General features: G+C 40.8%; 1 protein-coding gene across 6 annotated transcripts in view; it reads right to left on the minus strand.

Annotated features, from left to right (window-relative positions):
• Positions 1 to 3,858: 3,858 nt before the first annotated feature.
• COL12A1 (collagen type XII alpha 1 chain) overlaps positions 3,859 to 15,908 on the minus strand; it is a 113,280-nt gene continuing 101,230 nt past the window's right edge. For 4 of the 6 annotated variants that reach the window (XM_081856639.1, XM_081856643.1, XM_081856644.1 and 1 more), the window contains 6 exons: positions 11,236 to 11,271; positions 11,073 to 11,139; positions 9,359 to 9,547; positions 8,978 to 9,046; positions 7,925 to 8,095; positions 3,859 to 4,917 (listed from right to left, as the gene is read on the minus strand). In XM_081856639.1, coding sequence (XP_081712765.1) covers positions 4,736 to 4,917; positions 7,925 to 8,095; positions 8,978 to 9,046; positions 9,359 to 9,547; positions 11,073 to 11,139; positions 11,236 to 11,271 — 714 coding nt within the window. In that variant the 3' untranslated portion in view covers positions 3,859 to 4,735. Of the gene's footprint in view, positions 4,918 to 5,735; positions 7,554 to 7,924; positions 8,096 to 8,977; positions 9,047 to 9,358; positions 9,548 to 11,072; positions 11,140 to 11,235; positions 11,272 to 15,908 lie in introns of those variants that run through there. The other 2 variants (XM_081856641.1, XM_081856642.1) reach the window with 2 other exon arrangements.

The raw sequence follows: 15,908 nt of genomic DNA on the forward strand, positions 1-15,908 counted from the left end.
CGTTGCACTGCTAGATTTCTATGTGCACAGCTGCACACAGAATGCAGGATCAGTTTGGTTTTCTGAAGTGACAACCATAAATAGAATGGATTCCTCATGTGTGGTGTCAGGAGCAGCAGCGGAGCTAGTTGCTTGGTCATCTTGTCACATGCCGGGCACTCAGGGGGCAGGGCGAGCCACCCAGGGGGATTTTGTAACCCCTGTCAGGGATGACACCCGGGTCGCCCCCCCACTGCCCCCCTTCCTAGGCCCCTGGTCAGGAGACACAGCAGGGACTGGCGTGAGGTCACACCAGCCTGCACAGCACTGGCAGGTGCTGTGGGGATTAGGGCGGCCAAGCACTAACATTCTTCTGCAGACATTCTTCTGGAAGTGCTGTGACAGAAGTAGGAAGAAGAGTGGCGACACGTGGAGTTTTCCTTCTGTTTTTTGGTCCTGCATATGAGCACCTGACTCATGCTACAGCGCAGAACCAGAAAACACCCGTCTTTTGGTCCTGCGCTCTGGCACGGCCAGAGCACAGGAGTCAAAACGGAACATCCGGCATTGGAATCAGACTTCTGATTCTGTCAATCTGTGGTGTCATGCTTAAAATGGGACACTTGGAGGGTATGAGTTCACCCGGTGAGATTTCCCCATGCATGCAAGGAGCTAAGGGACTGTGACTGTATACAGAAAGTTTCATAGGAACTTTTTTGTATACAGAGGCAGCTGCCAGCACTATGCTTATGCATCATTTCATGCTGCCATGATCATGGGAATAATTCCATCTATATCTGCATGTACAGAGCTTGGCTTAGATTCAAGCCAATGTTTCCCTATGCAATTGTGTGGCTGAGAAGGCCAAGGAAGGACTGTAGCCCAGTGGAAGAACATCTGCTTTGCAAACAGAAGGTGACATGTTCAGTCTCCAACATTTCCAGGTAGGGTTGGAAAATACTCCTGCCTGACACTATGGAGAGCTGGTGCCAGTGTAGACAATACCAAGCCAGTTGATCATTGGCCTGACTGGGGTCTTGTTACTGCTTTTATGTGTGTGGAAAATGGACAGGGTTGAATGGGCCCTTAGTACCTAGAATAGCATTGCAGTACCATGAGAAGAGTGATGGATACTCTAAAGGCAACATGATGAGTAGGGAGGAAAATTTGCAAAGCTAGGAATTTAAGTGTAACATGACTCTACATGCCAAGATGAATCTAAAGAAATAGGTTAAATATTTCTTATGATGAGAAGAATTAGGAATGGGTGGGGCATATCAGAAACTATTAACTTTACGCCCCAAAGTAATTTCACTGTTACAATTTAGTTTCAAGAATATTTGGGAGTTCAGCACTTGCTATGTTGGTGAGCATTTGGTGTGAGACGGAGTGGAAGATCTTGGCCCCAATCCAGAGATGTTCATAGGTTGCTTGCACATAAGGGTCTCTTTCCTAATATTTGGAAGAGAACCAGTTTCGTGGCCTACAGCTAAGGTGTAATTTGGCATGAAGCTCTCAGGTGTAGCTGTGGGCTTTGATCACTACAAGATGAAACAAGAGTAGCAATCATATTGGAGGAAACTGAGCAACAAGCCTTTCATAATTATGATACAGACAAGTGCATAATCTAGTGACTCTGGCTAAAACTAAAGGCTACTAGTCTCAGCCTGGATAGCTCAGTTGGTTAGAGCATGGTGCTGATAACAGCAAGGTTGCTGGTTCGATCCCTGTATGGGACAGCTGCATATTCCTGCCTTGCAGAGGGTTAGACTAGATGATCCTTGGGATCGCTTGCAACTCTGATTCTATGAGGCTTACTTCTGCTTCACCATTCAAAGGCAGTATGCTGCTGAATACCCATTGCTAAAAACCACAGGAGGGGAGAATGCTCTTGTGCTTCAGTCCTGCTTGAGGGTTTCTCATAGACATCTTGGTTGGCCATTGTGAGAACAGGATTGGTCTGATTCAGAAACATCATCTTATATTCTTATGTACCCAATCCAGCAGGAGCCACAAGCGCACAATAAGGAATGAATTGGAAAGTGTGTGCATGGAAAATGGCACTCCATGCATTTGATACAGGTGGATCTTCAGAAGGAAAGGGGGTCACGGCCAGCTTATCTTTCCAGTCGGTTGACCAGCACTCTCACATCTGACAGCTTCAACCATCAGTTGCATGTCTCTGGAACAGTGCCCTGCTCAGATTCATGGCTGCAGTAATAGGCATGCTAGGCTTCAATATGACACTTTGTCTTCATGCCCTTCTTCCTTTGGATAGGTGAAGTGTGGGCTGGGAAAATGGCACATGTAAGATGCAGTCAGTTAGATCAGGAGTGTTGTTGATAGCGAGTGTTGCTTGATATTATTTTCCTGATATTATTGATAGAAGTCATTTGTACTCGGTCTTCCCAAACCCCAGCCCTGCGTAGCATCCAAAGCAATTCCATGATAGCTGGGCAACCTCTCTCAGATAAGTTTTCCTTTATGTTAGTTATCACCCACAGTTCTTTCATATTCAACATATGCCCATGTATGTCAATTGATTGCAATGCCTGTACTCCAAGTAAAATGGACTCTGGATATCACTCCATAATTGGGAAAAGCAGAGGTTGTGTTCCCATATGTCTACTGTACATATGTATCCGCTCTGCAGATACACACAATTTCATTTATAATCCACCTTTCCTCTAATAAGCTCCCCTCTCTCAATTTCACCCATCAAAGGATAGCTGCATTTTGGGTTGTGTATTTGTTCAGGAACCAGGGACACGGGTGGTGCTGTGGTCTAAACCACTGAGTCTCTTGGGCTTGCCGATCGGAAGGTCGCGGTTGGAATCCCTGCGACAGGGTGAGCTCCCATTGCTCGGTCCCTGCTCCTGCCAGCCTAGCAGTTCAAAAGCACGTCAAAGTACAAGTAGATAAATAGGTACCGCTCCGGCGGGAAGGTAAACGGCGTTTCCGTGCGCTGCTCTGGTTCACCAGAAGCGGTTTAGTCATGCTGGCCACATGACCCGGAAAAACTGTCTGCGGACAAACATCGGCTCCCTCGGTCAGTAAAGCGAGATGAGTACCACAACCCCAGAGTCATTCGCAACTGGACTTAACTGTCAGGGGTCTTTTACGTTTTGTTTTGTTTTGTTTTATGGTTCAGGAAGTGTAACTTAGGTGGGTTTGCATGAAAATGAAAAGTGAAACAAATTTGCCCTCCACGCCTATCAGAGACACAATTTTTTTACTTGGAGATTCCATTTATCTGTCGTCGCTAATAGCCAATGGTAGATCTATTCTCTGTTTAATATTTGTCTAATCCCTTTTAAAACTAGTCTTGGAGTGTAACGGAAAAGTGTAACCATTAAGGAAAAGCAGCTTCAAAGGGGGTAATTTTCAATGGCGATACAATCAAAAAAGGGGGGAAAGTTCAATCATTTACATGCTTGCCAGTTTTGCTTTTCACTTTTCACCTGCATGAGATTCTTTTCTAAAGACTAATGTCTTGGAAATCCTGGCTGCAGAAGTGGCAATGTGAGAGCTATTATTCTTGTATAGAGGCCATGGGTTCATAGTTTATGTGAAAAATGTAGATGGCCTGAGTTTGGAACCACTATCTTAATTCTATCATGGTTGGGGCCTCCATAGAGCAGGGAAATGAAGTATTATACCATCAGAGTATGGAAACTACTGCTTGATATATAATGCTGACCTCAGCCTGTAACACAATCTAGTATTCATTGTTCAACATTCTAAACTGCAATGTGCTGCAAGTTTTATATGTGAAAAGGTTATTCTGAAAGTAGTTTAATGTTTCTGTTGATTTATTTCCCATGACAATAAAACCTCTGAAGGTTGGAAGCCTCCCAGCAATAATACTCACAGCCTATATAAATTTTCAGTAGTTTTATTGAAAAATGCCTCTTTTGTTTCAGAAATAAATAATATAAGGCAGTGAAATTCACAATTTGCAGTTAAAATATAAAAGCAGCAATTCTATATCCATAGTCTTGCAAACAATTTCCAACTGCTTTTTTATTTTTGATAACTACGAAACATTATATTCTGGGGGGGGAGGGAAATCATACTAAATATACAACACAAACATGCAATTCCATCTCTGCAGGATTGACTGCAATTTGGCATAAATGTTAATGTCTCTAAAAGGAGATTTAAGCCATTATTTCTTTTTAAAAAAAAAAACCTGTATCCAGTTGATACAATGATGTCAGCTACATTATTTAAGATTTGTGGTTGTTAAAGAGATGTATAAGAGCAGTATATGCCCTGCAAGATATGAGCAAGGATAGGAGAAACTGAACACATCAAAAGCAGAGTTTTTTTTGTTTCACTAGACTGCAGATTTGTCATGTGACTGAACTGTGTGAGTTAAGTAATGGATGAGGTGAAAAAGCATAAAGCAAGCTCCATTGCTGAAGCATCCAGCCTTCAGATCGCTGGCAGGTTTTCTTTCTTTTAATTTACTTAAAGATAACGCAGCCCTGTGGTAATTTTAATGCACTTGTTAAAGTTCTATGAAGCTGCTGCAAGCTCAGGTATTTTACAAGCATTGTAAGAGCAAGAATGAAATCTATGGTAACGTTTTATTGCTATTCCCACATAAGCATGATACCCTCAGAAGAAGCAATGGAAACGGTGGTGGAGAAATGGGCACACCCAACCAATTCCCGATGAATCTACATATGTAAGAATAGCAACAACAAAAACCACCAGCCAAAAAGAGGGGAAAGGTAAGGAAGTCAATCATTTATGGTTTTGTTTTTGCTTTTCTTGATAACGATCTTTTCCAGCGCATATGCTCGGGGTATCCAGGTGAATGCATATCAGCTCCATAGTCCTCATATTCATCATCTCTTCTTTCTGATTCCACTGGTACTATGTAGGGGTCACTTTCAGGCGGATAAGGTCCACTTTCAGGTGCATATGGCTCTGGTTGAAAATAGTCGTCCGATTGAACATTATAGTTATCAAATGCCTTTGAATCCACAGATTTTTTTTAAAAAATTAAATATTTTCATTTTAGTGATTCTGGGGTGTAAATCTATATGATCCTAAGTACATTTACTTGCAAACTGAGTTTTCATAAAAAAGCAACTTATTTCCAAGTAAATGATACTAAGCCAGTGATTACTGCAGGAATTCTAATACACATAAAGATTTTCCCTTCAGAAAAAGGGAGCTGTTTGTGCAACTGCTCCTTGCCCTTGAAGTGAATGAGAAAGGCTTCTTGTGCAAGATCACCCTAACTGCACCACAGCTCAGATACAGCCTAACCCAATCATATTTACTCAAAAGTACGGTAAGTCTCCCTGAGTTCAAAGGAACTTCAAGCACAAGCAAGCAAGCATAAGACTGTGTACAATTAATGTTAGAGACTAAGTGGCAGAGTACATACAACTATTATTTTTAGTTTCTTTGGGGGTAAGGAGAAAAGGTATAAAACAAACTTGATGTAAAATGTAATGTGAGTTTCAAAAATACAATGCTATAAAAAGAAAACTAATAGTGGGTCATATTCAACTAACTTTTGTTCAGATTAGACCCATTACAATTAATTAGTTAACACCATTAATTTCAGCAGGTCTACTTTGGATAAAAATTAGTTAATATGATGCCTTGAAATTTGGGGAACTTTCTAAAGAAGCATTTAGGCATCAGTACCGCTTAAGTCTCTAAGTTACATTAAAGCAATGGGAAAAGTTAATCACAACCAACTTCTTGTTGCAATGAAACCTCAACACTTAACATCAATTGAATCAGACCTTGGTGCACAATTTATTAATCCTTTACATTAGCACTTAACCTGCCAACTTCTTTAATTAGCTTTCAGTTGAGTCAGGAAGGGAAAACTCACATGTATCATTGTTTTTGTTTCTTAAAAATAGCTTTCTACTACGGCAGGCATCTACAAAAAGTATGCCTAGTGGTGATCATATTTAGTAAATATTATTTCATGACAGTGTTCCTTATATTGGACTGAGTAATAGCTGTCCTTGAGAAATACCTAACACTGTAGGAGGACCAGAAGCAAAAGTAATTGTTCTTTTGAGTGCTTTAAAGAAGATTACATATACAAAAAAACCCATGCCCTGAATCAGATAAGATGATGATGAGAATGATGAAGACAAGCACCAGAGAGAGAGAGAGAGAGAGAGGTTTCAACAAGTTTCAGAGTGGTTATGGTAGCACGCAGCAAAAAGCAGCAGCAGCAGGCTTAAATGCGAAAGCATGATGGTAATGTTAACTAATTTTAGCAGACATGATCCCATACAAATCATTTACAAGCCACAATTAGTTTACTATTTACATTAAGTCATTTCTCTTTCATGAAGTTAAATGTATCATGGTCTTAAATTCACTAGTTAGTAGTTTTATAAGTCTCCAATGCAACTGAGTCTTTTAGGGACTTTTTAGGTATGGGGTTGGAAAGAAAAGTAAGGATAGGAAGATGGACTTTTCCCCTCTGGCATTACCAACATCTTTGTCCTTTATCGTATTCAAGACTTGTTAGTAAGTATATAAAAAAAGAATCTCCCCATCTTATGGTGTTCAGTTAGCCATTATCTATGTGAAATATCCATACAGATTCACTTCCTAATAAGCACGTGCGCAAACATCTCAGAAACAGGATTTTCATTGTTTTCAAACTGTAAGCAGCACTGGCGACTTAGAAAATGTGTTAGCCGGAACCTGAAACAGGTCAAAGAGGATGTTAGTTTTCCAAGGTCAAACAGCTGTGCAATATATATATATTCATTCAGCTAAATCCATCTATGGAGGGTTAAATTATATGCATATATCTATATATGTATACAAGGCTTCTCTTGGGAAGGAGAGCACTGCAATATTGTTTCCCATTTATTTTTAATTCATGTAAATTGTTGATTTTGTGCAAGTTCTGCATGGTTACTCTATAAAATTTGTTTCATTCATTAGCTCAAAGTCCACGAATTTGTGTGTACATATATATATATATATTCATTCATGTATACATGCACATTATGATAGTGGCAAACAACATATCAAGTTTATGAATTATAAGGTGCTACAGTGCACACAACAAACTACTGATACCGTAAGCCTGAACTCCTTTCTTGAGAGATGCCCTAGATTTATATGGCACACACAATTTTGGGACTCATCCCCTTCCCAGTTTACAGTGACTTTGGCTGCAATCCAATACAGTTATCTGGGAGTAAGCACCAATGAGTTCAGTGGGGCTTACTTCAGAGTAGACACGTATAGGATTGCTTCATTGGTGCCCCAGTGGCCACAGCTATCCAGCATTTTTGTTCCTTTGGCAGTTCACTGTCTGAAACTGCTTCTTCTCAGAAGAAATGTGTGCCATTGAGTAATATAATCATAGATGCCATGGAATTTAACCCAACACAAAATTGTGCTATGGTGACTTTTTTTCAGTTGTCTGCACTGTACCAAAGAATAGCATTTGTTCTCAGGATATTAGATTTCAGGTACTAATTTTGTATAGATAATCCCAACATTAATCAGAAAGACACAAAATGGCAAACAACTGTGTTCTTTTTACTTTAGATGGAGAGGTCAACCTTGTTCAGAAGAAGTAGTTTGATGGGAGGAGGAGCACAAGGAGAAGAAGAAGAAGAAAATTGTCATTTAAATCCTTAAGCAAAGATAATACTTTTCTAACACTATATTTATTAGAAATAAACTGCTTCTGAAAGGTAATATTTTCCCCTTAACACAAAACACATATCAAACTGGGGTAGTTCAGTAAATACCAAAAAAGTACTTTTAATAGTACCTGAATTATTAGTTCTAGGCTGGCTCAGTTACGACTACTGAACAGCTGAGCTGGATTCAGTTCATTATACTAGAAGGTCTCCTTCCACAAAGCAATTCAGACGGAACTGGCATATCAATGAGGTACAAAATTAAGTTTAAGTTCTCAGTAACCTACCTGGATATCCTTGACCATTGTAAGCAATGCTAGCACACTGGGATGAATCACAGTATCCAGGAGGCCCCGGGGGACCTCTGATACCAGAGTTACCAGGACGGCCAGGTGGCCCAGGTGGTCCCCGTGAGCCTGTAGCACCTGGAGGGCCAACTCTGGATTCTCCTTGTGGACCTAATTATAGAAGGAAAAGGAAGATAATATATCTATATAATTCAACATGCAGCAGTCCGATAAAGTGACTGTCAAAACTGAAGTCTAGACTCAGACATATGGTTAAGAAATGTTTCCATTTGGGTTCTACATATGGTGTCAATGAAGCGACCGCAGGGAACCCAAGATGTAACTCATCATTAGTTGCTTCCCTAATTTTAAGGTCTTTATGCACAGAAAACTGCTGTGGCAAGATTTGAGCTTAGTGGTTTATATCCATCCTGTGTACGATTCAGGGATCTCATGGGGCACTTCGGTATTAGACAAGCACACTAAATTTCAATTAAAGTGTAGGGCTGCTTCAGTTCTGCTACCCTGCAGCTTTAGAATGGATGAGATCATGGGGTGTTTTTTTTGGAACAAGTTATATTCATGGTTAACAGAAATGTTGAGAGCTTTAACAAAGTGGAGCTAAAATTTGTTGCAAAATTCTTATGGATCTTGTAATGAAGAAAGGTATGTTTCAACTAGTAAATTAAAGACAGAAGTGCCAAGACAGTCTGACTACTCTTGCCAGGACATCAGTAAATGATCAAGATTGTACTGATAGAAAAAGTAACTGTGAAGGCCCTGCATTCTATCCTAAATTGTAACTATACTATAGAGTAATTTACAACTGAAAGAGAGCACAACAATTGCAAATAAAACCTAATTCTGAGTCAAAAGGCTAAAATAACATTTTGTTTCCCCTGAAATAGGAGGGGGGAAATGTAAAATGTCTGGCTGGATACAAGCTAAAAAGACTTGATGCTCATTTTGATCAAATTTTACTTGCATACATAATAAAGCCTGTCAATATTATCTTTTACGGTTTTTTGCTGCCATGTGATACAGAAAACTCACCTGGTGACCCAGGCAAACCTCGGGGCCCTTGTGATCCAATCCCTCTTTCACCTTTCTCTCCAGGTAGCCCTAAAGCACACATAAAAAGAAAAGGGAAACACCCCACATAATTGTGAAAGTGATGCTGAAGAAATAATTTTCCGTGCTTGTGAAGCATATAGTTAACAGCACATTTTTAAATATTGCTCTTATTCATCCAATGAACCACTTAGCATATGCAGGCCATTTTTATACTAAAACATTCTGTTTGGTTTAAAGGCTGTCCTGTGGATGTTAGACTGAAGCATTAGCAAAGGATTCCTCTGCTTGACAGCAGCTGACCTAGGATGACGAAACACACGCACACGCACACGCATTTTGTACATATATAGTACAACTCACCTCTTTCTCCAGCTGGCCCTTGCATGCCAGGTGTGCCTGGGAAGCCTGGCCTGCCCCCAGACCCAGGTTCTCCTGGTGGCCCAGCAGGTCCAGGGGGCCCTGGTGGTCCTGATGGTCCTGGTTGGTTACGGTTTGAATAGTAATCATTTGGTATTTGATTCAGCCTCTGGTTAAACTGGGCCATATTGGCTTTGGAGAAATAAAACAGGATAATATAAGAATGCACAATACCATTTTCTGTAAAGTGAAAAACAAAACAGAATACTGCTCCCTGGTGCCACAAAGCACCTTCCTGACTACTATTGGTTAATTTGGTACACGACTTTAGGCTAAGATTAACAAACAGTATAAACTTGTAAATAAATAAATTCAACTAAATTCCACTCTTAGCAAACTGAAATTGATGAGCCTGAGTAAGTCATGCCCATTAGCCTCAGTGGGTCTACTCTGAGTAGGATTAGCATTTAATACCACCCATAGGGTTAGATTTATTTGTGGAAGTGAGTCAGAGCCAGTGTAGGCACCTGCTCTGCAAACTGGGTGCTTCCACAGACAGAACATGATTTTCTCCCATACCCACTCTGGCCTGCAGCCTCAACACACTCAGCCCCTCACGCTGTTCTGGAGGTTCCCCAAGTTTCCAGAAGAGTGTGGGTTTATTTTAGGAGGGACACAGATAGTTGGATGTGGGGGTGGGGAGGCCCAGTCAGCCAAAATCTCTTCCACTCTTTTCTACCCATGAAGGCATAGAGCTTGTGAGGTTCCACTCTATGCAACTGTAGATCCAATAAATACAATGAAAGGAGAAATGTTGGCAGCAAGATGGTATTATAAAAAAGCTGAAACCAGTACAACTTAGCTTCCCAGAAGAACACATATTTTATCAATAAGGTCTTGCCTAAGAATGTAAGGCACAGAATGTAAGCCAGAGCTATGGGTGTCATGTACCTGTCTCCTAGCCCCCATAATGGCCTGATGTACTGAGTGTACACAACAGAAGGCAAGTTTGAAGACAAGTTCTAATGCCCTATATACCTCTATGTATGGGCAGTATGCCTGTAGTGGACTTGACCATGCCCCTACTTTTAAGCATAACCATTTATTTTCATTTCTGTATTCTCTAGTAGACCATGTATGACAAACACCAGAAGGAGCAGCAAAACATATTCAGTATTTGCCAGCATTTGGAGAATGGGACCTGAACTTGTCATCACTCCTACTGCCACTGAAGAGCACAAAGTGGCAACAGCATAAGGTGGGATCAGACCTAGCCTTCATTAATCATTATCACTACTGCTACAGAAAGGCAGCAGCTGACAGCAAAGCAAGGAATCAAACTCAAACCCATATTTCAATCCAGAATATCAACCACTGACTAATTTTGTGTTGATTTGGTACGATGAAGTTCTTGTTTGCCACATTGAATATGCCAGTGGGAAAAGTGGGAAATAAACCTAGGCTTGTTGTGACAGCCATTGGTTTGTACCCACCTGTGGTAACTCAGAGTTGCTTTCAGCTGACCAGACTCTGCTGGATTTGGTGATCGAGCTAGCAAGAGGCCAAACATTTGCAATTTCACCCACCAGCCTAGGCTCTGCCTAATTTGAGAAACACTTAACCCATGTGACTTTAAGCTTTAAGTTCACAACAGAGTCTGACAATATGGTACACGGAAACATGCATTTTGTTGCACATATTTCAAAGCATTGTTTACCATTCATCATTTGTTCACAGACTTGTCTTGCAACAGCTCGCATCATATTCTGGGAAGCAATGTCTCCCTTAATAAAAGAAACAGAACATGTATTAGACATGATGTGCTCTTTTGTAGGAAGCATTAGAAAATGCAAACAAATTCATTTTAAGGGTGCACTTACTCTGTCACCTTTCTCGCCTTTTATTCCAGCTGGCCCCTGTAACAAATTAAACTCCATCAGAGTGCACCACAGAAAGAGGGAGTATTAACAGGAGTGACTGCAAAAGTGTGTGTCAGGCACTCCAGGGCCTGAACATGGAAGGTCAGCCCATGAAAGTCAAGTGTCTGCCTTATACTGAATCAGACCTCTGGTCCATCTAGCTCAGCGTCATCTAAGACTGGCAGTAAATCTACAGGGTTTCAGGCAAGAGTCTTTCTTAATCTTTCCTGGAAATGCCAGAACCTGGGCACTTCTACATGCACCACATTTTGTGTACCAATAAGCTACAACTGCCTACCTCTAAGTTGCTATGGTGATTATTTTCATTTACTAGAATACATAGCCTTCATTTAACCACCCCATCAACACTTTGGATGTTTATCTATCCTTTTTAGATAACAGTGCGAAGGAAGGAAACAGGCAGTATTAATGTTTCAGTGAGTATGAACATCAGTCTACAAAACAATTGGGACCATCAATAATAGCTTTCCAAGGATATCATAATATAAAACCATGACCAAGAACAACATAACCTATATTAATATTTTTATTGTGTTCCTTACTGAAATATCTTCCAGCATGGCTTCTTAAGAAAAAAATCATGACTTGATAATAAGTTGCCCTTATAATTATTTTCATTAGAATATATAGCCGTGGGGGGGTAGGGGAGAGACAAAAATAATTAAAAATTAAATTATCTCCTGGTTAATTTCAATAAACATAGTCAGTGCATTTAAGCTGTATATTTGCAGATATTCAAAAATGCATGACAATTGTAACACATATCTATTTATTACCTATTTGAAACCAGTTAACGTTGTTTCATCTGTCAACAACATGGACTTCCCTTTTCAAATCATCCAAAAAGGAGACAGTGCTGTCTGAACCCTTGGACAGTTATCAGAAAAATATTAACCCACCCTAGTAAATCTTAGTCATTTGAACAAGTTCTGTAGTCTTTCCAGAGGCACTTAATAAACATCTCAAACCAGAGATGTTTCACCCTATACCTCTAGTGCACCATCCACAGTAATGTCCTCCACTTTTGTTGTACTAAGCTGATTTGATGACGAAGGCGGATTGGCATCAGTAATACCAGAACCTCAACTGCTGAATTTCCTTTAAATCCCCTCCCTTCTCCTTTCTGTGGGGACTCCAATTTTTGAAATAAATGATCAGAAATGTGTGGAAATTCTGGGCATTCAAAGGAACAAACAAAAGAGAAATTGCTATTAAACCAAACAGATTTTCACTGGTAAGCTCCCAGAGGTGAATCGTTAGTTATTATTTAATCATGCTTAATATTCTGTTGTCAGCAAAAGTAATCACCAAATCTGGCCACAATTGGTTTCTTTAAAAAGCTCCTTCAGTGACACACCAATAAATTACTCTGCAGGACTAGAGCATAACTGAATATGGCAACATTTCAACAATCTTGCACTGAGATCATGAACATTTAATTTGTGAAAGTGAGAAGTTTACACCAGGGATGATTTCAGATGTGCAGAATTTAGGGTCATGGTGACCCTGGGTGCTGCTGCCAAACATGCAAAAGTCTGTTTGTTTACATATGGCTCTGATTATTTGTTATCCCCCAGGCTGCTTTCAGTGCAGCAACATCAACCACTCTTCTTGCAAATAAAGGGACCCTTAAACTCTTTACCTGAGTTGTCAAAGCAAGTGTGTGAAAGAAAAGGACTCTTCTAATTCACTAAACATCTCTTTGGGAGAGCAACATTGCTAGCAGCTGTACAGAGCTGCCACATGCCCGGATCAGGCAAGTAATTTATGTCTTCTCTCGTCATTTTGACCAGCCTTACACAGAATATGATGTGTCGATTGTCTTAGCCTGAGGCAGCATTTATTTTCCAGAAGTAATGTCAACCACATGTGAGAAATGGATCCAATGGGAGACCCTGGGAAGGTTGTTTAACTAATGTTTGTGTCTATGAAGTATAGTTACATTATTTGTTCTTGTTCATTCTAAATACTTAAGAGGCCCCATTGTTTGCTTAGATACTTCCTCCTTATTGAATTAATTAGTCTATTGTGTTATAGCTATCTTTGTCTAAAGAATAGGCTTTTCTTTTTGTACGGTAATTAATTAGCAAATTATCAAGTTTGTCCCCATGGAAAGCAAAAGCTCAAAGCAAGTAGGATATTGCTGCTGCTTCCTGTATGTATGTCTGTCTTCTAAACATGCATACAAATCATTTTTCTCTTATCACCCACTTAGAACTTTTTCTTCTCACCAACTTAGAATTCTCAAGAGATACTTAAAAATGCACTGAGAGGCCAATGAACTCAGGAAAGCTCTTTGTTCACTATGGCCCAGAATTATCTAAACTTTTTTGGTGACATACTCATGTTGAAATGATTTCATAGTACCTGTGACCATGATATTATTCTCCCATGCTTGGCTTAAAAGTGTGTGATTTGGATCTTTGTGTTACCAGTGCTAACAAAGATTCTTAGTTGGTTACATTATCACAAGAAATATGTAAAGCTGTGTGAGGAAATGCTGCTTTGGAACACAGCCATGTAGCTACAGGAAAAGTCTGGATGACCTTTAAAACTCTGCAGGCTACATTTGGCCCACCGCTTGCACACATGCGCTTAGGTTGCCACTTTGGCATTTCTTGATAGCATACATATAGGTGCTGAAAGCCCATCTACCACATGAGTCTGACAAAACATCTGCACAGACTGTATGCCAGATTCCTGCTGGGATTTGATCTGAAAAGCTGAGAAACAGTATTCGGGAGAGTGGGACAACCAAAGCAAAACACTGCACTCTGAAACATTATATTTGGATAAAGGGAAGCATATATATATATATATATATATATATATATATATATATATATATATTAGAAGTTACAGGGAACCAGGCAGAGGGCCTTCTCGGGAGTGGCACCCTCTCTGTGGAATGCCCTCCCATCAGATGTCAAGGAGATAAAGAATTACACAACTTTCAGAAGACACCTGGAGGCAGCCCTGTATCAGGAAGTTTTGAATGTTTGATGTTTTATTATGTTTTCATATTTTGCTGGAAGCCGCCCAGAGTGACTGGGGAAACCTAGCTAGATGGGCAGGGTATAAATATTTTAATTAATTAATTAATTAATTTTCCATTATTATGAAGAAGCCTTGAAGTTATCATTACATACAGAGCTCCTAAGCTGAATGGAGCCAACTTTTTACTGCCTCTTAACAGCAGCTTGATGTGCAGCAGTAGCAGATGGTGTAGTAGGGCTGTGCCACTTGGTCAACCTCTTTCTAGCTGAGTCACTGCTGCATGTTGGGGGCAAGGTTGGGGTGGTGCAAAGTGCTGGTGCAGCCAGTGCAGCACTCCTGCTGACTCAATTGCACTGCACTGACCTTGTTGCCACCTCAGTGACTTAGCTGGAGGGAGTTCAGGCATGCAGCACAGCTCCAACGTACCATCCATTACTGATACACAGAAATTTGAAGCAACGATGCCTCTCATGGTGTGCAGAGGTTTACCTGTTTATGACTTTGGATATAACTACTATTAGACAATTAAGCAGGCCAAGCCCTGTTGGTGGTGGTGGTGGTGGTGGTGGTGGTGGCCAGTTGGTAACCCAACCTGTTCCCTTACTAAGACAGCATTTATAATAAGTGCTAATGTGAGACATTAAGTACAGAAAATTAGTCACAATTAAGATCTAAGGAAATCAGTGGGACAAGCTAATGTGACCAATTGACTCCAAATATGAGACTGCGTAATCTCATAGAAACTAAATGCAAACATTTGCATGGCATTCTAAAAAGCGGGGGGGGGGGGGAGGAAAAACCTTGATGTGACTTATCTGGGGCCATATAGAAAATTCCTCTTTCTCCTTTTCAAGACTATTTTATAATTACTATTATTATTTAAAAATTTACCACCCTTTGGCCAAAGATCACAGGGTGGTAGACAATATAAAAACATAAAAATACACAACAAAGTAACAAACATAAATAATACCCCTCCCCCACTTTAAAAGGCCTTAGATTGTGTAATTGGCCAAAGGCTTGGGAGAATAGGACTGTTTTTGCCTGGTGCCTAAAGCTGTGTGGCAAAGGCAGCATGCGAGCCACCCTGGGGAGAGCATTCCACAAATGGGAAGCCACTGCAGAAAAGGTCCGTTCTCATGTTGCCACCCTCTTGACCTCTTGCTCAGGAGGCACACAAAGAAGGGCTTAAGGACTTCCGGGTTGACGCGATCGGTGTAATGGCGGATTCCCTCCGAGCTCCGGAGGGAATCGGCTCCTCTGAGGACGGGTCTTGCCGCGCCGGCGACGCGGGGACCCTTAGAAACCACAGGTGCGGATACCTGTGGACCTGGTGACTCGGTGGGCACCTTAAGCGCCCCCCCTGACAGTCGAAGAGCCTTTTTAAAGGCTGCGGAGAAGGTACGGGGGGTGGCGTGGTGCTGAGAGTAAAACCGCTACCTCAGTGGAGTGAAGCCGCAAGCCATTCACCGGAGAGCGTCAACTTTCTACCTGAAAATTCGATTGAATACAAACACCCCGTGAGTAGAAGAAAACTTGGACTTTAAAAAAATCGTTATTTGTAAATCGGGCAAACGGGGGGATGTGCTAAAGGGAAGTCCGCACCCCCCTTTCAT

Source organism: Podarcis erhardii (genome assembly GCF_964252035.2).
Source record: "Podarcis erhardii genome assembly, chromosome: 3".
NCBI lineage: Eukaryota > Metazoa > Chordata > Lepidosauria > Squamata > Lacertidae > Podarcis > Podarcis erhardii.